This window comes from Diadema antillarum, unplaced genomic scaffold, assembly GCF_040938485.1.
Source record: "Diadema antillarum isolate AM-2024a unplaced genomic scaffold, OU_Dant_1.0 seq00000189_RagTag, whole genome shotgun sequence".
In the NCBI taxonomy this organism is placed as follows: domain Eukaryota; kingdom Metazoa; phylum Echinodermata; class Echinoidea; order Diadematoida; family Diadematidae; genus Diadema; species Diadema antillarum.
Window position 1 is genome coordinate 139,104 of NW_027271253.1, and position 23,837 is coordinate 162,940.

At 39.7% G+C, this 23,837-nt stretch overlaps 1 protein-coding gene across 1 annotated transcript; it reads left to right on the top strand.

Moving 5' to 3' along the window:
- Window positions 1–532: 532 nt before the first annotated feature.
- Window positions 533–20,953, top strand: LOC139728646 (solute carrier family 15 member 4-like). Its single transcript, XM_071639583.1, has 7 exons — window positions 533–1,138; window positions 8,163–8,289; window positions 9,906–10,080; window positions 12,141–12,303; window positions 14,074–14,142; window positions 17,257–17,602; window positions 19,665–20,953. Exons 1-7 carry the CDS (start codon window positions 533–535, stop codon window positions 20,021–20,023), a joined length of 1,845 nt encoding a protein of 614 aa, XP_071495684.1. The 3' UTR covers window positions 20,024–20,953.
- The last annotated feature ends 2,884 nt before the right edge of the window (window positions 20,954–23,837 follow it).

Genomic DNA, 23,837 nt, shown 5'->3' on the forward strand with positions numbered 1-23,837 from the left:
TGAAAGTTTATGTTGAATACGCCCACACCCTCCCCCAATTTAAGACCATTCCTTCCTTTCTCTTCAGGAAGTTTGCAAGTCATACTGTATCTCCTCTTAAACTAGAACTCTATGTCATTTCATCATATGACCATTGGTTAGATACTCCTTTAAAAACAATGAATGGTTCAAGCATTCATTGTGTTGTTGTCATTGAGGTTTTTGGTTTTCCTGTTGTTTCTTTTTTTTCCCTAAATAGATGTCTGACATGATTTGATTACCTGTAGAAAGTATGTGTTACAGCCAGCTCGTGTGTCAAATTTTACCCAAAACTTGCTGACCGAATATAGCTATAGATTCAAATTTCAAGCCTCACATGAGGTGGGATACATTTCTTTCCTATTACCATGGCAACTATCCAGTTTGTAATTTCCTTTGTCATTTCAGGTATTCAAGCATGTGAGTGAGCATAGATTGTATGCGCAGCTGATACATCCCAGCAAAAGACACACATCCATTGCCAGTAAGGCTAGCGTGGACGTCGAGAGCCACAATGGAGTATGAACCCGAAGAGCGACGTCCCCTGATGCGGACGATCTCCGAAGAAGGGGTGTTTGACCCGCCGCAGACCCCCGTCATCTACAACATTTCCCGCAGCAAGCGACGATTGGCCTGCGGGACAATCCTCTTGACTGAGATGCTGGAGAGGCTGGCGTATTACGGGATCGTGTCCAACCTCATCATGTTTCTGATTGGCAAGCCTTTTAATTGGATTGCGTCCAAGGCCTCCCACATCTTCTTTGCATTCACGGGCCTCTCCTACATCTTCTCCGTCATCGGGGGCCTGGTCGCCGACACCTGTCTCGGAAGGTTCAGGACGATCTGGATCAGCCTCGTCATCTACTCGTGTGGTATTGTCTTTTTCCTCCTCCTGGGGAAAGCTGCAGACGATAAGGAGTTTTTAGAGAGGCTCTGCAATTGTGAGCAGAGCAAACACAACAGCACAGACTTGACGGGTATAAACAACACAGAGACACTAGTCGGTCCACCCACGGAAAAGACAGTGCTATGCCTGTGGCCACTACTTACCGGGATCGTCCTGACAGCCATAGCTGGGGGCTCCATGAGGGCAAACTTGTCCCCCTTTGGGGCTGAACAGGTGAGTTTGAGGGAATATATATTACAAATCTTCCTGAGCAGGAATTAAAGGAAGCCAGAGCAACGATAAATACGGATTGAGTAAAAACAGCAAATAGCAGCCAACACATCAATAGGTGAAAGTGTGAAGAAAAATTGGACAGTCTATTTCAAAGTTATGAACTGTTTAAAGTTTTGTTGTCACCATCACTAGATAAGGAGACTACTGCTGTAAAAATGGTTTCTTTCGCGATGCTTTTTTTTTTTTTGGCATTTGGGGTTGAATCACAAATTTAACATCACATGACATCACATAGTATTACCCTTAATAAGTCCACATACAAATGTTGATTTCATCCTTTTTTTTTACCGTTCTTGTCACAATTCTATAGAATTACAGTACCTGACTGCACTGTTATCACCAGAGAATGACAGAGTTACAGCTGTACTGTAGATTACTAGAATGAATGCACTACCCCCCCCCCCCCCCTCATAACTTGGTCACTGCTGACAGATTCATCATATGTTGTAAATTGCTTTGTTATCTGCCATATGTTTGCCAAGCAAGGATCATACACAGCTTACACCAGTAGTACACTAGAGATAACAATCAGCATTCAGCTAAGTACAACTGTACATATATCTATACACAGGTGTGTAGGGTATTTCATACAATGTATTCTGGGGTCAGTTCAGATCTACTTTGTTAGCTTGGCTGACTCCACAAGTTAGGCCCAGTTAATGTGGCAACCCCCCCCCCCCCTCCCCCCTTATTACCCATGTTTTTGATGCGGGATTACCTTATTAAAGTATAATGTACATACTGCACTGTAAAGTGTACATGTGTACTTGCAGAAGTACAAGTCCCTTTATCTAGATAGTCTCTGTTAAGTTGCTTCGTTGTAGAGTGTCATCATAATTGATTTTAGAAAGCGTATCTTTTAAATGTATGCTGTTGGCAATCCCCAGAAATGAAAGAAACATACAGTTCAAAAATCCAATCCTAACACAGGTCTACAATTGTATGAGTAAGCTTTTCTTTCCTAGAGAGTTCTTGCAGATCTCTAGACTGAAACACATACCTATGTGCTTTGAATAGCAGATGAGTATAGAGTAGAAAGTTTTTATGTGAAGACTCAAAAGTGACATAACCATAGTGGTGACGACACAATGTGTGGGTGTCAGGACCAATTGCTGGGGGGGGGGGGGGGGGGGGGAGGGGAAGGTTCCCCCACTCAGCAATTTCACTTATTTATTTATTTGTTTATTTGTTTTGTTTTGTTTTGTTTTGAATCCCTGTACAGTGTAAATGATGTTTTCCTGGCATCAACAACACAATACAACCCCCCCCCCCCTCCCCCTTAGATCCGCCACTTGGTTTGTTTTCAGGAAGCAATGCAGGTGGAACATATGATTTAAAGTACAAGAGTGATGTTCAATGCAGGATCATTTCCTCTGCTCTTGACCACTGGGGCTTGTTTTCATTGTAAACCATATAAATACAATGTAATTCATTCCCTGTTCCCTTGTTTGTGTGCTTTGCAACCTGGGAACTTTGTCCTGCAGTTTTTACCATATCTGCTACATACATCTGTCGATTTCTTTCAGCAGTAATCTTTAATCAGTAACCTCCCCTGTGACAGTAATGAATGCTGAGAAAGATATATAATTACCTAAATTTGTACTGAGAGTTAAGTACAGCAGATTAATGCATATACCTCTATTTCTGATTTTGTAAATTATTTTGTTTGTGGGTGGTGTCTTGTAATTTATGCAGAAATAAGCAATTGCCTTATCAGAAAAAAAAAAAGATTGTGAAGATTGTTTGTGCAGACACCTTTTTTGACAGTCTTTAAACGGGAAGGCTAGTAACTGATCAGTGGGAATCAGTGGAAATGCTGGGAGATGATTGTTCCAATCCTTATGGGATTCATTCAAGAGTTCATTGTATATCTATTGTTGTGTGAAAATGATTTGCTTCAGAACGGTCTCATATTCAAGTAATGTGCAGATTAATGCTCCGTCACTGACCAGGGACGCTAACCTGGAAGCATTAAACTGCACATTACTTGAATATGAGACCATTCTGAAGCAAATCATTTTCACACAACAATAGATATACAATGAACTCTTGAATGAATCCCGTAAGGATTGGAACAATCATCTCCCAGCATTTCCACTGATTCCCACTGATCAGTTACTAGCCTTCCCCTTTAAAGATAATTCTTGTCTTCAGGGACATTCTGGTTGGTTTTATTGATGTAGAAATAAATAAATGATATTTCTTGTTGTAAGAGGTTGCTTCTCTGAATCTCAGGATTCGGGGGGGGGGGGGGGGGGGGGGCAGTCCAGTACATCTGACCCTTGTTATTAAAATGAAAACATCATTGCTCAAATATGACCTACTTGAGGGCACTTGCAATGTGTGCTAATCTCAAGTGTATGTGTAAATCAACTTCAAACCCAAATGTTGTTTGATTTTTTGTTTAATTTTCTATCTGAGAAGATGGCTGGAGAGCCCATATTCAGCTGGTCTTCCATGGGGTTCAGTTTGATGTGAGACTACTCTTCTTCACTGAGTTATGCACCCTGCTCTTTATGATGAATGAATGAATGAAGCAAGATTTTTATGTGCCTAAGTTGTGAATCTCTGGCACACGGACCTCCATTTTATGTCCTAGCTGAGGGACAGAGTGTTTTGCCTCTTACAATTTATTCTACACTGTAGTTGGGGGGGGGGGGGGGGATGGTATGATCGGACACACAACATTGTTCAGTTAGACTCAAAGGATTGAACCCAGGTTATATGGAATGGGAGGTAGATGCGGCAACGACTGAGCCAAAACTTCATGAGAGTTGTGATAGCCCTCTTCCACGAGCTTTTTATTATTATTAATATTATTATTATGATTATTACCATTCTTATATAGTGCATAATACCTTTGGCAAGGTCTCTATGCGCTTTGGAGGGAGACAAAGAAACATACAAAAAAGATTACATTTTACAGAAACTGTAAAATGCTGCATTAATCATCATCTACAATCACTATGTTACTTTCTGAACAGATACGTTTTTTAAAAAGTTTTGAACTTATTGATGGAACTCGCATGTTTTATGTTTCTTATGGGTGTAAATGTTTTATGTTTCTTACTTTGAACATTTCAACATATGGTTTTTCAACACGGCAGATCAGATTGAAAGTATAATTGGCAGTTCAAAGTTTGAATAGTTAAATAGATTAAATTTTGCAAGTGCTTCATGGAAGTTATGTATGCAAGTGATTTTGTGTGTGTGTGTGTGTGTGTGTGTGTGTGTGTGTGTGTGTGTGTGTGTGTGTGTGTCTGTGTCTGTGTGTTATTGATGATATCTCACAGTTATCATTGGGAGGGTATGTCCATAGTTTCATAGACTGTCACTTGCTGTGCTATTACGTTACTATTCAGACAATATCCTCCCTAAATTTGTTGGTTGATGTGCAACCCAGTCAGGTGTAGCAGTGTGTCCATCTTGCACAAATACTCATTGTGATGCACAATAAGGATTAGGAGGATGACCCTTATTAATCCCTGATCAATGATATCCATGCCAATTAGTAAGGAAAACATGCCAAGAGGAGTAAATTACAAAAAGAAAGCTCTTTCCATATTAAGATGAATTTTTGAGGCAACAGGGAGTTTTCCCATCTTGAAATGGAAAGATTTAAAACAACTTGCAGGTTGTTTGTTTGCTTGTTCTTTGTATATGTATACAAATGTATGTATGTATGTATGTATGTATGTATGTTTGTTTTTGTGTTGTTGTTGTTGTTTTTTTTGGGGGGTCAAACATTCCTATCTTTGGATAGAATGGACATTGTATTTGCAATAATGAACGCTTACTGTACATACAGACAAGAAGCTGATAGTTAAGGTCACAGATCTATACAATATACCTGCTGGCAGTCCAGTATTGGGGGACAAGAGTCCCCAAACAACATTTTAAATGTGGATTTTGTTTTGGTGAATGCAAAAAGATCAGACAAACAGTCATTGAAGGATTATTAGGAAAGCAGACTAACCTTTCAAGAATCTAGGATACAAAGTTTCATCCCAGAAACCCTATTTCAGTGCTTGCTTTTGTGGCTATATCTTTTTATGTATTGTTACGTCTCCGCCACGAAGTGGTGCCAGAGGCATTATGTTTTCGGGTTGTCCGTCCGTCCGTCCGTCTGTCCGTCCGTCTGTCCGTCCGTCCGTCCTTCCGTCCGTCCGTAATGAATTTTGTGGACAGCATAACTTAAAAACCTTTTGAGGTATCCTAATGAAACTTGGCATGTATGTGTATGAGGGGTGAAGTTGTGCCTACCAAGTTTTGGGAGCACATGTTCAAGGTTAAAGGTCAAAAGGTCAAGGTCAAATATGTAAAATTTCACTATTTTCACCATATCTATGCAATGCCTGAGGATATTTTCTTGAAACTTAGTGTATACGTGTATTACCCAATTTAGATTCTCTGGTGAAAGTCTGGGGTCATGAGGTCAAAGGTTAAAGGTCAAAAGGTCCAGTAAAAATATTAAAACTTCACTTTTTTTGTCCGTACCTTGGAAATTGTTCAAGGTATCTTTATAGAACATAGTATACTTGTACTAACTGGCAGTGATTATCTAGAGAATTAAGAGTTCATGGGGTCAAAGGTCAGGGGTCAAGGTCAAAGGCAACCCTTCAAAATGTTACTATTTCCCTCATATTTATGCAATGCCAGCAGGATTATTTTTTTAAACACTTGGTGTATGCATGTATAACCTAATAGAGATTCTCTGGAAAGTTCCTTTTTTTCTCTTTTGTTCTTTTTTTGCCTCAAAGGTCAAAAGGTCAAAGATCAAGTGAAAGTGCTGAACTAGCTTTTTCCTCCATATCTCGGAAGTGGCTCAAGTTGTCTTGAAACTTACTACATATTTATGCATGTTCTGCCTGACAGTGATTATCGTATGAATCTTAGGGTCAAAGTCCAGATGAAAATGGTAACAATTTACTATTCAATACAGAAATTTTGCTTTTTCTCCCTACCTTGAAAAGTACTCAATGCACAAACTTATGAATGGGTCAAAGTCAAGTTAAAGTCCTTAAATCCCCAGATACATGCTCTCCTATTCATCCAATTTAACCTAGGTCAAGGGAGGTAAATATTCAACACATTTGTGACAAACTTGTCATTCTAATATTTTGCCAATTTTGTGAAAATGTAATCACACATTGTCCACATATACTATCTAGACATATAAGGAGAATCATGCATTATGGCGGAAGCATACCAGTCGCCATTGCGACATTTCTAGTTAACTATTCATTGCTAGTGTTTTGTAAGGTCCAGTAATCTGTAAACAGAACAGAAGCAAAAACACAAAACAAATAGCTATTTACACCTCATGCTAGTTTGTTTGCTGATCATCCATATCCTCTTAATTGCTAATATAGACTGGATTCTAAAGTGGAGAATAGTAAATTTACCTTCATACATCAGGTACAAGACAAGGAAGTGTGTACTTTCCCAGAATGAAATGAAAATATCAAAAAAGAAACATCTTGCTGTCTTTCTAGAGTGTCCATGCCATACCATTTGTTCATGAACAGGACGTCGCTTGCCCGGAAGAAGGGAACGAGCGCGCGAATACGCGTAAAAAATAGATTTCGAGAAAATCGCAATTTAAAGTTTCAATTGACTATATCTTTGATATTTGAATATCAATACTGCTGAAAATTCACAAGTGAACAGATAATATTCCAATTTGGTACTAGCTAAAGTGGCTATAATGAATAATCTACAAATCTTATGATATTGCTTATGATCTTACCTCATGCAGGTCTTTTCTCGAAATCTATTTTTACGCGTATTCGCGCGCTCGTTCCCTTCTTCCGGGCAAGCGACGAGGAGAAAAATTGTAAATACAGTACTCTCCGCGTAATCGGGTATTGCTTAAACGGGTACTCCGTTTAATTGGGTAGTAATGTCAAAATCAGTTCCAATGCACATTAAAATTACCAGATAATCGGGTTGCCTCTCCGCATAAATGGGTAAATAATTTTCTTCTTATCTAATTTCTACCCATATTTTATTTGCAGATATAACACTCTAAGAAATCATGAATGTCAAATTTTCCACGGCTAATCACATTCTCTGCTTAATTTGCAAAGGAGACTGATCATTTGGGGAGTGATTAAACATGAAAACACATGTACCAGTACCGACTTACGTAAACGAACATTACACATGTAGCTGGCACTCACAACTGCATAGACAGACAGGAGTTGAACACACTTGCTCTCCACCCTTGCTCCGCAACAACATTCACAATACAAGAAGTTCACAACGAAAATCAGGCCATGCACCAGCTCCATAATTTTGCTTTTCCCTAGTCACTTCTTGAAAAGTAACCTGACATTCTACGTGACTAGTGCATGCAAAGAGACGTGTTCATTTAGGAAAACGCCTGCGTGTTGGCGAGGAGTCTATATAGTCTAACGACAAAGTTTTCTGAAGACATATTTGTACATAAAAAGAGTGTAAAATTATTGCTCGTGACTGAACAAGTGTAAGGTAAGTATAATGTGCCGTGCAAGCACGCGTGTTAAGCATACAGTGTAGGTGTTTGGTGCAGTGTACAATGCATGCGTACATACATATTGTGTGTGTCAATTGTGAATGAGACGTGTTCTTCTGTTAATCGGGTACTCCGCTTAATCGGGTAAGAAACCCTCTTCCCGAGCCTACCCAATTATGCGGAGAGTACTGTATTGCTCATTAAATATCAAAAGTGTTGATATAAAGCCATACATGTGTGGTGCATTCCACCTTGTAGGAGTATTCAAAATAGACTCCCTGACATATTATTGCAGTTGTTTCTTAATGACACTTATATCTACAGTTGTAACTTTACATGTGATGTTGGTTTGCTGTGCGATATCAGCTATCAAGATGATTTACAATTTTGCCACATCAATTCAAATCAAATCAATTCAATTCAACAATAATATTATATTTCACTGCTTCCACCTTCCATTGTCCAAAGGTCAAGCACGAAGGACCAGACATGATACGGACCTTCTTCAACTGGTTCTACTGGGCCATCAACATTGGTTCGCTCCTCGCTCTGGCTGGGGTGGCCTACGTACAGCAGAATGTCAGCTTCTTCATAGGTCTGTGAGAGGAAAACTAGTTTTTGATTAAAATGCCTCCTAGATTTTGACCTCACCTGTCCAGGTGTGACATTGGAGCTGTTGGATGATATACTAACTTTGTTTGCCTAACAGTGCTTCATCTGTAATTATGATGATAATCTGATATTTCTTTAAAAATGATTACAGTGTTAATGAGGATAATAAAAGGAAGAAATAGAAATGAAAGAAAAATAAGAAGAGGCAGGGAATAAAACAATCCTATGATATAAGTAACATTAATAAGGATTTTAGTTGTATCCAGAGTGACCAGAAGTTTCAGGGATGAACTTGTGAGTGGCCACACCCATAGGTTGCCATAGCATGATCTAAAATCCCCAAAGGTGATTGACTGGAGCCTTGTTCCATGCAGTTATTCAAATGAATGTATTATGAGGATTGATAATGACTTTCATTCATTTCTGTCAATTGTGATATTGTGGCTTTTAAAGGCATAATTTACCATTTGTAGATGAAACAAAAAGTCAGCTTTAGTGCTTCCAAATAGTTCTAAAATATGAGTTAGGGATAGAAACAACCAGTGTAAAAATTTGAATCAGTATAATCAATGTTAAGTATCGATAAATATACAAAATGTGAACAATAGTTACAATAAAAAAAGTTTCTAGACTAAACTGTCTGCAGTCATGGTTGAGTGAGACAAACAGTAATATCTCCTTTATTTAAGGCTTTATTGCAAAATGTTTACATGGTAGAATGTTTTGTTATACAACTGACCTACACATAAGCATTAAATGTGATATCTCAAACATTTTTTAAATCACTGCTCCCAATGGTAATCAGTACCTTTAAGTGGCTAACCTGTGCACACACCCCTTAACCTTTCTTGGTTGTTAAGTTCTTAAGTTGCCCTCTTGCAACTTACCAAGAGCATCTTATTTTACCCGCTGTGGGGCAAGTTGTTTGAATGGGCACTTTGCCTGTTAAAGGACACGTTCACCCTCATAGACGTGTGGGTTGAGTGAATGCAGCAATATTAGTAAAATACATCAGTGAGAGTTTGAGGAAAATCGGACTATCCGATCAAAAGTCACAAATTCTTGAAGTTTCTGCTCACTCAACGCTGGATGAGAAGACTATAGAATACTGTAGCTTGTGATGTCACATGTGTACAATGATATAAAGAAAGAATAAAGAAAATTCAACATATTTTCACTTTTCTCGCATAACAAGAGAACACTTGACTTCTCTCTTTCAGAAGGCAGGGAAAATAATATGTCAGTAACAAGTCAAAGAAATGTGCACTTTATTCAAACAGCAAAGTTTTGTGAAATTCTCTTTTTATTTTCTTTATATCGTACGTGTATGACATCATACACTGTAGTAGTCTTCACATCCAGCAGTGACTGCGCAGATACTTAAAAAATTCACAACTTTTTAATGGATTGTCTGATTTTCCCCAAACTTTCACTGATGTGTTCTACTAATATTGTTGCATTCATTCAATCCACATGCATATAAAGGTGGACTTGTCCTTTAAAAAAAGTGTCCAGCCAGTGCCCAAATTTCTAATTCAGACCAGTAGGAGAAGTAACTGTTGTAATACCCTGCATATTTTTTTTTTTCTGCTTTTGCAGGCTATGCGATTGTGGCTGGCTCGCTGGTCCTGGCACTGTTTGTCTTCGTCAGCGGAAAGTGTACGTACTTGATGAGGAAACCGACGGGGAGTGTTCTTCCCAACACGTTCAAGATCATCGGGGAGGCCTTCAAACGGAGAGGGCTGCGGAAAGAGACGAACAGGAGGAGAGTCAGGTACGCCATGGTCCAGCGCGGTCAGCTGCCGGCCAGAGTGGTAGAGACAAGGGGCAAAGCAACACAAGCCAATGCCTCGATACATGCAGACCTTCCAACCATTATGAATATTGGAGGAGAGAATCTGAATTTTGATCGTTCCCAGCTTTTGTTTCAATAGAAGTTTCCCGTTTTTCTTGATAATTTTACTGCACTGACACTCCTATAGAAACTGCTCTTTCTTTTTCTGTTTTTGTGCCAAATCATCCCTATTTTTCAGTCAGAAAGGTTAGGGGGTCTGACACATGTGAAGTGTCAGTGGCAGATCCATGGGGGGGGGGGGGGGGGTGCAACCGGTGCAGGCCCCCCTTTATTTTTTGTTAAAAACAAAGAAATAAATAGAAAAAAAATGAAATGAAACCCAGAAGTGGCACCAGATGTATTAGTTGCACCCCCCCCTTTACAATATTCCTGGATCCGCCCCTAAGTGTCACTTTGTTTGAGGTATATTTTTAATAAAGAGACATAAAATGCTGTCATCAGTGTGTGACACCAAAACATTTCTGCCTTTAAAGGGGATGGCTAGTAACTGATCAGTGGGAATCAGTGGGAATGCTGGAGGATGATTGTTCCGATCCTTGTGGGGTTCATTTAAGAGTACATTATATATCTATTCTTGTGTGAAAATTATTTGCTTCAGAATGGTCTCATATTCAAGTAATGTGCAGTTTAATGTTTCCAGGTAAGCGTCCCTGGTCAGTGACGGGGCATTAATCTGCACATTACTTGAATATGAGACCATTCTGAAGCAAATAATTTTCACACAACAGTAGATATATAATGTACTCTTAAATGAATCCCACAAGGATCGGAACAATCATCCCTCAGCATTCCCACTGATTCCCACTGATCGGTTACTAGCCATCCCCTTTAACCTGAATGGGCACTTTTGTAGGAGCTTTATGCCTTTTGTAGTAGCCAGGTGCCTTGTTCTGCCAACGTGCTAGTATACAAATGATGCATAGGACTGAGTGGATCGGTGAGAATTGGATGCGCAAGTTTAACTTTGGAACTGTTTAAACCCACGAGTGCAGTGAGTGGGTTTTAGACCATTCCAAAGTTAAACGAGAACTTCCAATTCTCATTGATCCACAAAATAGGCCTGTCCATCATTTGTGTTATAAAGTAGGCCCATAAATTCATTAAATACAAACATTTTCCCCATCATGCATCTGGTACACCTACAACACTATACAAGACTTGAACCATGCATTCAGATTTTGCCGGACGCATGGCCATGCGTTCGGAGTTTACCGGATGCATGGCTCAGTGTGGATCATTAAAAATCAATGCATGACAATTGACCAATCAGATTTCAGAGATTCTAAAGCCCATTTTATAATCTGTTTTAGTTACCCTGGGCTTGTCAAATCCTTTGCTGATTTCAGTTTGGTAACCAAGATTCACGTGGTTGCACCAAAACTGCTCTTAACATTCCAGATGTTTCAATACACAAAGTACAAAGTTTAATTCCTCTGTCACCTTAAATGCAACTACAGACCAACAATCTCACCTACACCAAAAGGAAGTTCATTCAACTGATTTGCCGTGTTTAATTCCATCTATCACACATGGACTGGATTTGCTCAGTAGCGCTAAGGTTGTATTCTTTTCTTGTTCCCATGTTTCCCCTCATGTGATATGCACCAAGTTTATTCAGTGATATGAGATTTATTCATTTACTGGTAATCCTCCATTAGCTTGTTTCTTGTTTTAGCTCTGCATATATATAAGTATATAGTTAGATAGATAGATAGATAGATAGATAGATAGATAGATAGATAGATAGATAGATAGATAGATAGATGGATACATAGAAGTGTTGTAGATAGATAAAATAGGAATAGAAAGATAGAAAGGTAAATAGATGGATAGAGGAAAGTAAGGCAGACAGAATAGATGAATAGATATATCGAAAGATAGATATTGTCAATACGTACATTCGTCTATCCATCTAAATTCCTCCCTCCCTGTGGATTGACTCATGACTTTTCCTCCTCTGCTTCCACCCCACCCTGCAGTAGCCACATGCTGACCGCATGTCCAAAGATCACCTTCCTGGACATGGCCAAGAAGAGATACGGAGGCAGCTTCCATGACTCCATGGTGGAGGATGTCAAGAGCCTCAAGAAGGTCATCGGTGTCTTCATCCTCCTCATCCCGTACTGGATGTCCTACTACCAGGTAAGGGGAGGTGGATGGGTGGGAGTCCTCGTGGAGGGGATGGGACCATTTGGGGATGGTGCAGGTGCAAAGCCACCCCATTGCATGTATGTTTATATCTTCACTGATTTTTGCCTCCTCCTTGAGAAATCCTCTTCATCCCATACTGGATGTCCTACTACTGGGTGGGGTGGGCGGGTGGGGGAAGGAGTCCTCTCTCTTCTGCATCACTCCTGTGGGGGGTTGTAGGGGAGGTGAGCATTTGAGAGAAGTTACGGGTGCAAAGCCACCCCATTGCATGTATATATCTTCCCTCATTTTTGCCTCCTTCATAAAACAATTTCCCTCAACCCATATTAGATGTTCTACTGCCAGGTAGGTGCACGTGGGAGTACTCTTCTTTCTGCATCACCCCAGGTGTGGAGTTGGAGGGGAGGGGATGGTTTGGGGGGATATTGCAGGTGCAATTCATCTCATTGGACGTGAATATTCACTAATATTTGCCTCCTTGAATAATCTTCCTCATCCCATACTGGATGACTTACTACCAGGTATGGGGGTCCTCTTCTTTCTGCATGACTCCGGATGGGGGAGGGGGGTGGATATGAGGGATAATACAGGTGCAAAATCCAACCTATTGTAAGCACATCTTCACTGATTTTTGCCTCCTTGTTGAATAATCTTCCTCATCCCATACTGGATGACCTGCTAGTTGGGTAGGGGTGGAAGGGAGTCCCTTCTATATGCATTGCACTGGGTGGGGTTGGAGAAAAGGGACCATTTAGGGGATAGTGCAGGTGCAAATCCACCCCATTGCATGCAGATATTCACTGATTTTTGCCTCCTTGAATAATCTTCCTCATCCCATACTGGATGACCAATAGTTGGGTAGGGCGGGCGGGAGTCCCTTCTTTATGCAGTGCACTGAGTGGGGGTTGGTGGGAAGGGACCATTTGGGGGATATTACAGGACCTGGTGCAAATCCAGCCCACTGCACACAAATCTTTACTGATCTTTGCCTCCTTCTTGAACTAAAAAAATGAAACTAAACGCATGATTCCTTTCACATGTTATTTCAAAAGCATAACAACATAGCAAGAACAATTTGAGTTGGGGGTGGGGAGGAGGGGATGTTGTAGTTGCAGTTTTGCATTTGCATTTGGAGTCAACTCTGCTGATTTGGGGTTTTGGGTATTTCCGGACAGAATGATAAAAAGAATGGAGGCAAAGAATTAAACATCCATAGTAATTACAACAGTTTTACATCCCTTATTTTCACCCGCGAGATACATTTTGTATTTGAAAGTGTGCTTGAAATGTACCAAGATGGAAGCCTTTAAAAGAGCAGCACGAAACTTAATATAATCTTGAATAAACTGTTGTTAATGAGTGCACCAAAGTATAAGGTAGAATATGATGTTAATCCATTTACCGTAGTCTCTTTGGGGTCTGAATATTCCACACACAACAAAGGGTGACTTGGTGCACTTGGAATTATAAAGCCGCTTGTTTTACAAGCAGCATCAGCTCATACGTGTTTTTTCCTCACTATTTTGGTGGGTTAGAAACACGCCATATTGATGAGTTTTACATCATTTTAAAGCTGAAGGTCTCCTAATTCAGAATTTGACTTCTTGTTGAATTTTGTATATTCGGTCACATATTAACCCATTGTGGACAGGCTGATTTTACTACAACACGCATTTCCCATAGACGCTTGCACGAGTATACTCTGGACTCGTCCTCAACGGGCTAAGATTTGAATTTTTTTTTCTCTCTCCCGTATTCCAGATGCAGAGTACATTTGTTCTCCAAGGAGTTCATATGGATTTATCACTGTTTACAGGACGGGTGGCTGCAGTAAGTACTTACGTTTTCTCATTTCTGTTGTGAAATGCCTGCAGACTTTCTTTTACAGGGATTTTCTTTCCTTTCTCGTTTTTCATTCCTTTCTACTTTTTTCCTTCCTTTTATTGTCCTGTTCATCATTCAGCAGGCTGCACGTCTCTTTAAGATTATCATTTGTTATATTTAAAGATAATGCATGCTTTTATGGTGGTATGATCTGTTGTTCCAAGCCTCAGTTCTATTTAGTGTCAGGTAAGTAAGACTGTTGTCAATGTTTTGGTGTAAACACACACTGTGTTCCTACAAATTGATCCTATTTTGAGAAGTATGAATCCACCACTACTAGTGTGAAATAAGTTTTAGTCAGTTATTTGCTGAAAGTATTTCTTTCATGCAGAGAGAGTTAAAGGTCAGTATTATCAGTAAACTTCATCAAAATGTCAACTAGAAAAGCACTCTGAGAGCGCAGACCTCCGCCAAGCAGCTACTTTCCACCGATGATCTTGCTGTTCCCAAAGAGATTTTTCTCCTCTCCACCACTGGGGAAAAGTTCCTCGGGCTCTTCCTAAAGCTGGTATCTCACTGAGCGGCGAACGTTTGCGATTTGAGATTCGCCAATTTTTCTGACGAATGTTTGCGAAAAATCAAGGTTCGCTTCTGCCATTAGCGACAGTTAGCGACTTTTAGCGATGTTTAGCAACAATCAGCAACACTTCAGCGAATGTTTGCGAAAGTGTTTGCGAAACACAGGTGGCGACTATTAGCGACTGTTAGCAAATGTTAGCGACAATTTTGCAAATGTTAGCGACAGTTTTGCGAATATTAGCAACTGTTTGCAAATCCTTTGCGAAAATATGCGAATGTTCTGGGACGTAGAAAAGCACCAGGCGATTGTGTATCGTGAGACCCATAAAAAGAACGTACAACCTTCCACTGAATTCAGATCTCTTGTGACAGCCGTTCCAAATGGATTTCCAGTATATGGAAATAAATTTCTGCCAAGAAGAGGCTCAACGTGCTGCTATCCTTGAAGAGCTGCTTTGCCAGGCTGTTGCTACAGATATCGTGCAGCATAAGAGAAAGAAGATAAAGAAAAACAAGAAAGGAAGAAGAAAAGAAAGACTGTTTGGGTCAAAGAGTGGTTGTTGCAGAGGACGGACTTTGGTCAATATGAAAAGTTTTTGCAGCAATTACATGATGGAGATGTCAAGAACTTCCCTAGAGTGGAACCTTGCCTGTTTCAGGAGCTTTTATATAGGTACCATATGGTTACTTGTTCGCTAGCAGTGGCGAATCAAATAAAAATGTTAGCGACACCGTATTACGACCGTTTGCGAATTCTTACGAGTGTTTTGCGAATGTTTGCAACTGTTAGTGAAAATACAAATTTGCAAATTTCGCAGAGAAATTTTGAACATGTTCAAATTTTCTTTGGGACAAGAAAAACTGTTTGCGACAATAAAAACCGTTTGCGAACTTTCTTGCAACTGTTAATGAATCTTTTTCAACCCTTTACGAACCCTGGCGAAATCACGAATTTGCTATGTTCGCAAACGTTTGCCGCTCAGTGAGATACCCCCCCCGCCTCCCATAGAGATCAGTGATTTCCACCAATAGGTATACATGCTGAAAAATTGCCCAATTTCCTAATATAGAAGCTTTTGTTACGTCATAAACCCTCAGCTGCACGGCGCACCTCGCCCTAGCAGAAACAAGAGCACGTACTTTAGTGCGCGTTTGAAAACCTCGAGAATGCGCAGCTTGAACTCCCAAGTTCATTGATCCTACCTGTCAAAATATCAAAAATTCTCCATAAATTCCCCCAAAATTCTTGGATCACTACCAAAATTTAATCATTTGTTACTTGTGTCATTCTCAACCTTCCCAGGTTTCATCCAAATCTGTGCACAACTTTTTGAGTTATTTTGCACACGGACAAACAAACAAACTAACGAACAAACCAACGGTAATGAAAACCTAACCTCCTCCCATGGCGGAGGTAATGGAGAGCCATATACCAATGCAGCACATGTAGTGACTGCATGAGAAGCGCAGCCATCCCAATCGACTTCGTGGCGGTCTAGCTGCTATACAGATAGTAGTTGTAACTCTGCTGACTGGAATCTAGCATGTGGTAGGGCTCGAATGAAAATGGGAGCGGTGGAAAAAATGAGGAGTTTGTTGTGATGTTTGCATGATCTGTTTACCATTGGAGTCAATAGGGAGCTTTAGATTTTTGCGATATACTGTAAAAGTGGAAATTTTCGCGGTGTTCAAATTTTCGCGCATTTCGCGCAACCAGAAACTAGCGCGAAAATAACAGCACGTGAATATTTTTGCTTGCTATATGTGCCTGTGCATGATGTCTTGATTCCGCGGAATTAAAAACACGCGAAACTCTTCCGACCCGGCCAAGCGCGAAAAATTAGTCACGCGAAAATATCCACTTTTACAGTAGATGTTCAGAGGAAAAAAACCTGTTTTGTGCAAGTGCAAAACCGATATGAGGGGAAAAGTTAAATTCTGAGGAGTTGAGCAGAGCACTTAGAGTTATCAGAGCACTTGTCTCTGAATCACAAAGATATGGGTTCAAGTCCCATGAAGCCCCACACATCTGGGCCGTGTTTTATGAAGAGTTATAAGGGATTATATAGTTGATTTCTATCATAAGTCTATGGCTGCCAGTGTGGTAAGGGAATTTGCAATCGATTATATGTTTTGATAAAACAGAGCCGTGCTCCTCAGCGTGGCACTTCGTCCACATTGCTCCTCTCTACCCAGTAGTATAGATGGGTACACGGTAGGGTGAAAATGTTTAGATTGGCTGATCAGCATGTACGAGCCTGTAAAATGACCACAAATGGCTGGAATGCTTCCCAGGGATCTGAGTGGAGAGTGAGCACTGTTGGTACTGGATGGAAATAATGTATCCAGTGACAGAGGTACTGATAGACTGTGAAAAGTGCATTGAAATTCTCAACAAGTCTGAAATGCACTATACAAAAACAAGGTGTTAGTATTATGATGATGATGATGATGATGATGATGATGATGATGATGTTTATTGTTATTTTCATTATCATCATCGTTATCATTAAATCTTTTTGATGCCTCTGTTTGTTATAGCTTTTTCAGGTCAAATTTCCTGTGGCATCCCTGGCCATCTTTGACGTCATCATTGTAATCCTGCTCCTCCCAATCCTGGACCGATGCATCTACCCATGCCTGGTGCGGCGGGGCTACAACATATCCCTCTTCTACCGTATCCTGGTGGGGATGATCTTCAGCATACTCGGGGTGTGCGCCGCTGGTGTGCTGGAGATCTACCGCCGGGACTGCGCCAACGACCCCAAATGCAACGACACACAGGACATCATGGGCACAAATTTCACAATAGCTCGCATGACCATCTTTTGCCAGGTTCCCCAGTTCGTGCTGATTGGCATCAGTGAAGCTCTGGCGAGTGTTGCAGGTAGGCTTGATTTGATTCTGTTAGAGGTACCGAGCTGCGCCAATACTGCAGGAGGCTCTTTAAAACATTAGATTGACTCTCCTTATCTAGACAAGATGTTATACTGTATAAGCTGTTATTTTTTTGCGAACATTTAATTTTTGTGAATTTTGCAAATTGCTGTTGGACTGCAAATTCAGCAATACAGGAAAATGTTGCCATGTGCTCGGGTTATACAGTGGAAACTCGGTTTAACGAACACTGCTATTAAGAGATATCGGTTATTACGAGGAAACTTTTCCGGTCTCAAATTTCCTTCCACACAAGTCTATGTAAAACGCTACTCTCATAGCGAGATCGGCTATAACGACATAACTGCTATAACGAGATAAATTTTGTGATTTCCAAACAAAGAAAAACATAGCCAATCAAACCTGTTATAGCGAGGTAAAGCAAAATGTCTTCGGGTAAAGCTTTACTTCACCTGTGCTATCATGTTCCGAGATTGTAAAGCTCGATGTGCCAAAAACTGTGTCTTGTACACAAGCATTTTCTTCAGTGCACTCCAGCTAGCACCGCATGTTGTACATGTACATGTGTGTGTGTGTGTGTGTGTGTGCGCACTGATACATGCAGAAAATGTGGTGGGACGGCCTTATGCATACATGACATCATCATGATGTTTAGCAGGTGTGAGGCAATCTGATGCTGTGATTGGCTTTCTATGTAGGGAATTCCCCATCTTCACACACGCTGTCATAATGTACATAAATGCAGAATGTGTCACATACACATACAGCATTGTGCAGACCATATCCACATATTACAGTGATAACACACGCTTGCAATAACCACATACCAATCCACAGACGATCTTCACACATTCGCAAGCTATATAAATTTACAAATTCAAATATCTACAATTAATAAGAAACACATTCTTTATATTGGATTTCATTGGCGAAAAACATCTTCTTACACATGAAGGTGAGTAATTCCCTCAGGCCTCACACACATTACAAAGTTATCAGTATTGATTGAAAGATGATGGGTAGTCCCACATGTGCAAATTAATGTCTCTATGTTATGCTTTCTTGTATGCCTACTGATATAACGAGATATCGGCTATAACGAGGAAAACGACTCGGTCCCGACCATCTCGTTATATCGAGTTTCCCCTGTAGTGCATGATCGCCTCGGTGTCCATTCACAAAAGGAATATCTTATAAAAATGCCTGTCACCTCTTCATTTAGGAAACATGGCTGGACGATACTCATACCTACAAAATCATTGTTGCAATATCTGATTGCCATAATATGATTTTTTTTTTGGTCATATTAATGTCTAATTTTTCAGTTGCTGAAATTCACAAAAGTGAGTCAATTTGTTGAAATATCACGTAGCATAGCTTTCTAAATCATAAACCGCAGCTTTAGAATAACTTACCCACCAGCTAGTGTGCCATGTATTGCTGATTTGAGAGTATTTTTAATAACCATTGATCTCCAGTGCTATGTACAGACAATAAACTATCCAAGTGATATTGTGTATTATAGATGAGGACTATATCCACAATGTTTTTCTTTTAAAATAAAGTACAAAATGTTAAACAGGAATTCCTATCAACCGCAACTTGTTTATACAATGCAACTTGTGATCAACTGAAGGTTTCGTTTGCATTTGTTCCAAGATGCAGTTGATCACAATTAACCACCATTTTATACCACTTCCCCCTGTTCGTAAGTCTCACACAGTATGGTAACATTTGTTCTGTAGATGAAAGAAAGAAATATTCTATTCAACGTTAGGTGATTAGCCCAGTCTATTGCCCATGGAAGGAAATCAAAGCTAATTACATTCTTGAAATTAATGATGAAATATGAAAAACAAGAAATATTTTGATATTCGTTTTAGAAAAACGTGACCGGTGAGAAGATCTATGCAAGGGATGTTAAGGTCATGAGACCAATGAACACTAATACCAATGACCATTGTACCACTGTGGGATATAGGAAAGTGAGTATAAGTCAATACCCCTCTAATCTTCACCGTATTCTCATTGTTATGTGTGTTTGGTTGCAGCGCTGGAGTACGCCTACTCTCACGCGCCCAAATCCATGCAGGGTCTGATCATGGGCCTCTTCTGCTTGTCCAACGGGATCGGCGCGCTGTGTGGCAGCGCCCTCATGGCCCTCGTCTCACTGGATGGCATTGAATGGTTCACCTCTCGGGACGGCGGCAACATCAATGAGGGCCACCTGGCATACTACTTCTTCCTGCTGGCAGGCATCCAGGTCGCGGCCACCCTCATCTTCAGCATCGGGAAGGCGCGCTCTGCGATGGGCAAGAGCGAGGCGCAGCACGGCGCAGCCGATATGGGCCCGAGGTCCAGGCAGGTGCACGTGCAGCGGAAGAACTCGACGTCGAGCTCGGGAGAGTGACACCCGAGGTGGGGGGGTGAAGAGGAAGCAGAGCTGTCACAAAGTGGGCAAGCAATTGAACTAAAGCTGTGAGCATGCGGAGTTTGAAGAGGAGTTGGGCTGATGTTGGAGAGAATTGGATCAGAATTCAATTTGAAGACAGTTTTGTGTGTAACGGATGAAAGACTGCATTCAGCTTTTTTGCTAGACATGGGCAAACATCTCTCTAAAAAGAAAAAGAGATATGACTATCTAATTTTAGAAACTCGCTTCATGAATCCAAACAGGCATTTCACTATATCCACTTAAGTTCCATGACCTATAATATTAGAAGCATTAGAGTTTTTTCCACAGTCTGATTTCATATTCTTAACCCATCCAGTCCTGGAGGAAGTTTGCTGCCAAAATTGTCATCTCGTAATCACTAAATTGGCAACTTAGAATGCCACTGCTTACCTCATATTGGAGAAGAATTATGGTGAAACTACTTAAGTTCATCAAATCTGCACAAAATCGGAAAGAAAAGCAAAAAAAAAAAAATAAATAAATAAATGAATGCCAGTTGAGAGAAAAAATGGAAACATTGATTTTCTAGAATGTTTCACCAATTTTAGAACCAGCAGTAAATTCAATAATGAAGAGGCTTTTGATCATTTTCCCACCAAAAAAAAAGAAAATTCTATAAGGACAAAATAGGGCTGAAGTGATACTAATTCTATAAGACAGCAATTGCCTAGAAATGCTGGAAACCTTTATAATACCCTTAGGATCCGCGTGCAGAAATATACTCAGCGTAATTGGATCAATGACATGCCATAAATCTGTCAGTCATAGTGTGAATAGCGCCCTCCCAGTCGAAAAGCACAACAGTTTGTTTGGTGATCCATTTTGGCTGCTAATCAGTGCATGGTAATACTGTCAATTCGTTGTAAATCATGTCTTGTGTGGTGCTTCCTACTACCGGTATGTTGTTCATGTCTGCACAAAGGAGTGCCAGAGGGCATTATGCTGTAAAGATGTGTGTTCATCCACCTGATGGCCCTGCTGTATGCCTTCTCATAGATAGGAAAGCATCTATTAAAACTTTTATCCAATGTGTGTGAATATAAAGAAATATAGCGGGCTGTTCATTTGTTGGAGTTCTGTCAACACAAGGTATGACGATATAATTTTTGATTATTGATGTATGAAGGTCATTAACAGCTCTGGATATGTCCTTCTTTCGCAGGTGCAAACTCAGTATGTGGTCATCATGATTGACTGTCGATATTTTTATTTACATGCTGGATATAACCTGTTAGAGTATATTTTATGGAGGGCATCAAGTTTTATCTTCATCTGTTTTTTTTTTTTTTTAATATACAGGAGGAACGTATCTAATGTAAAGGTCTTTCATTCAAAGGTGAAGATCTATTGTAAGATATAGCTGTATAGGTAGGAAACTTAACATTCTCATATTTGACACTATTTTGTGAAGGACAGTGTATACCGCAAAACACTTTACATGACCAGAAATTTAGGACAACTTAAATGACAATATCCAAAGTTAATTTTGTCACTTTTTTGTTTGCATATTTTGATAATTGCAAGTATAGGAGCAGATTTGAATCCATCATACCATATCAGATGTGTAGTGGAGTAGCGAGTATGTTTTTGAGCGATGTCATAAGTAAAACATGATGTCTTTGGAGTTGTTTGTACCACAGGTAGGGGAATTCGAGGGAAAGATACTAACGTCCATTGCTGGATTTCTGTGTTTGAAAAAATGTGGACAAAGTGAGGCTTTTTAAAGCCAAAACATAATTTAAAGCCAAAACATAATTCTTTTATGCCAGCTGAACTGTCAATTATTACTCTAAAGTTTACACAAAACACTTCCTTCAAAACAACTCATCATCCTGGCAAATCAAGTCAGCCAGGTAAGTTCCTTGGCAGACCTTGTCAATTTATTGGAAGTAACTTCTCAAGTGATGGAAAATGAGTTTTATTTTGTCTTAAACTCGTGGGCTCATTTCTTTTAGTAGAGACTTCACAGAAACGGGCAAGGTTTGTGGATAGTGCTCAGGACATGTGAACATGGATTCAAATCCTGCCAGGCTATCCATCTTGGATAAGGCATTATACCAAATATTTCCCTGTTCAGCCTAATGTACGTATGAGGCTTGGTAATGTTTGCGTGCTAATAGGGATTACAATATCCTATGGAGGAGCGGTGCTAATACCAAAGAGACCACCCAGAAGGTGATGACGCGATGTTATCTTTTTGTTATTTTATAAGTTAAAAGTATGCCATTGTTCACGACCTCATGTGCCTTTGTCGTCATGTTTAAAGGGATGGTACAGTATTGGTGGAGATGAGAATTGGGCTTTTAGCTTCTTGCGAGATACCAAGAAGCCACAGTAATGCAGAGCATACCATTCTTAGAGGAATTCAAAGTTTATTAGATGAAAATCGGTTTTGGAATGGCAGAGACATCCAAAAACAAAGTAAAACAAAGCACTCGTAATAAAAGATGGGTCCCACCTTTTATAAGGATTGCTCTGTTTTGGATATCTCAGCCATTTGAAAACCAACTTTCATCAAATAAATGTTGAATCCCCCTTAGAATTACATTCTCTTTCATATTTCATAAGAGGTTTCTCATTATCTCAACAAAAAATGTTAGAAACCCGAATTTAGGTCTCCCCCAAAACTATACGATCCCTTCGAACCTTCAATCATTGTCTGAAATAATGCTGCTATTCTATATATGTTGTACTAAAAACGTGAATGATAATATTTTTGTGTACTTGCCTGCAACTACTAAGCTGCATGATTGCATTTTACATGATTTTTTTTTTTTTTTTTTTGGGGGGGGGGGAGGGGTGGGGGGGCAGTTTTTTTTTTCCTCTGGCTAATGGGAGCATGAAAAAGTAAAGTCAGAGTTTGTTCTCACATCCATTCGATCGAGAAGATCTGCTCATCTTATGACTAGTGATTGAGAAAAAAAAGGTCTTGGTCATGGTTTCTTGCTTTTGTCAGCTGGCTCTTTGTCAAATCACATTGCTAAAAAATGTATTTAGAGATCCAGTCAGAATACTGAAAAAGTAGATATTTTCGCTTGAGTAATTTTTCATGCACATGGCCAGGTAAGATAAGTTTCGTATGTTTTTAATTCCACGGAAATCAAGACATCAAGTACTGGAACACATGGCAAGCAAATATTTGTGTGCTTTTATTTTTGCACTAGCTTCTTGTTGGGCGAAAATGCATGAAAATTTCGTCTTCTACAGTAGTATAGTGTCTTTACGGTAACACGGTTTTTCTGCTCTTTAAAAACAGGGGACAGTTATATTTGAAAACAACAAAAAAAATATATATTGATATGGTATTCTTGCAAAATTATTCTAAAGTCTATGTTCAACATTAGAAGTCATTTGGGTATCTGCCAACCACATCAAAAAAAAAGAATCTAATTCATGAAGGATGTTATGGTGTTTTGTGTTGTTTTTCTGAGAATACTGGAGATAATTTTTGTCGCTGTCAAGTCACCACTTCAGAATCAGAAAGGTGTTCACATATACTTAGTCCAGGAGTTATGTCCATCTTGTGCTTAAACCCCTCCCCCCCCAAAAAAAAAATTTAAAAAAAAAAATTTAAAAAAAAATAAAAAAAATACCAAAAGCTATGAGGCCTAATTTAACAGGTTGACTGAATCACATCAGTTTGGATTCAGCATCATTTTTGTTTTCTTTCTTTACATAAGATTCTTTTTTTTTTTTTGGCCATAGTATTTCTACTTCTGTTCTAGCCCCTTTCTTCCTCAACCCCCAAAATCTTGCCAACAAGGATTAC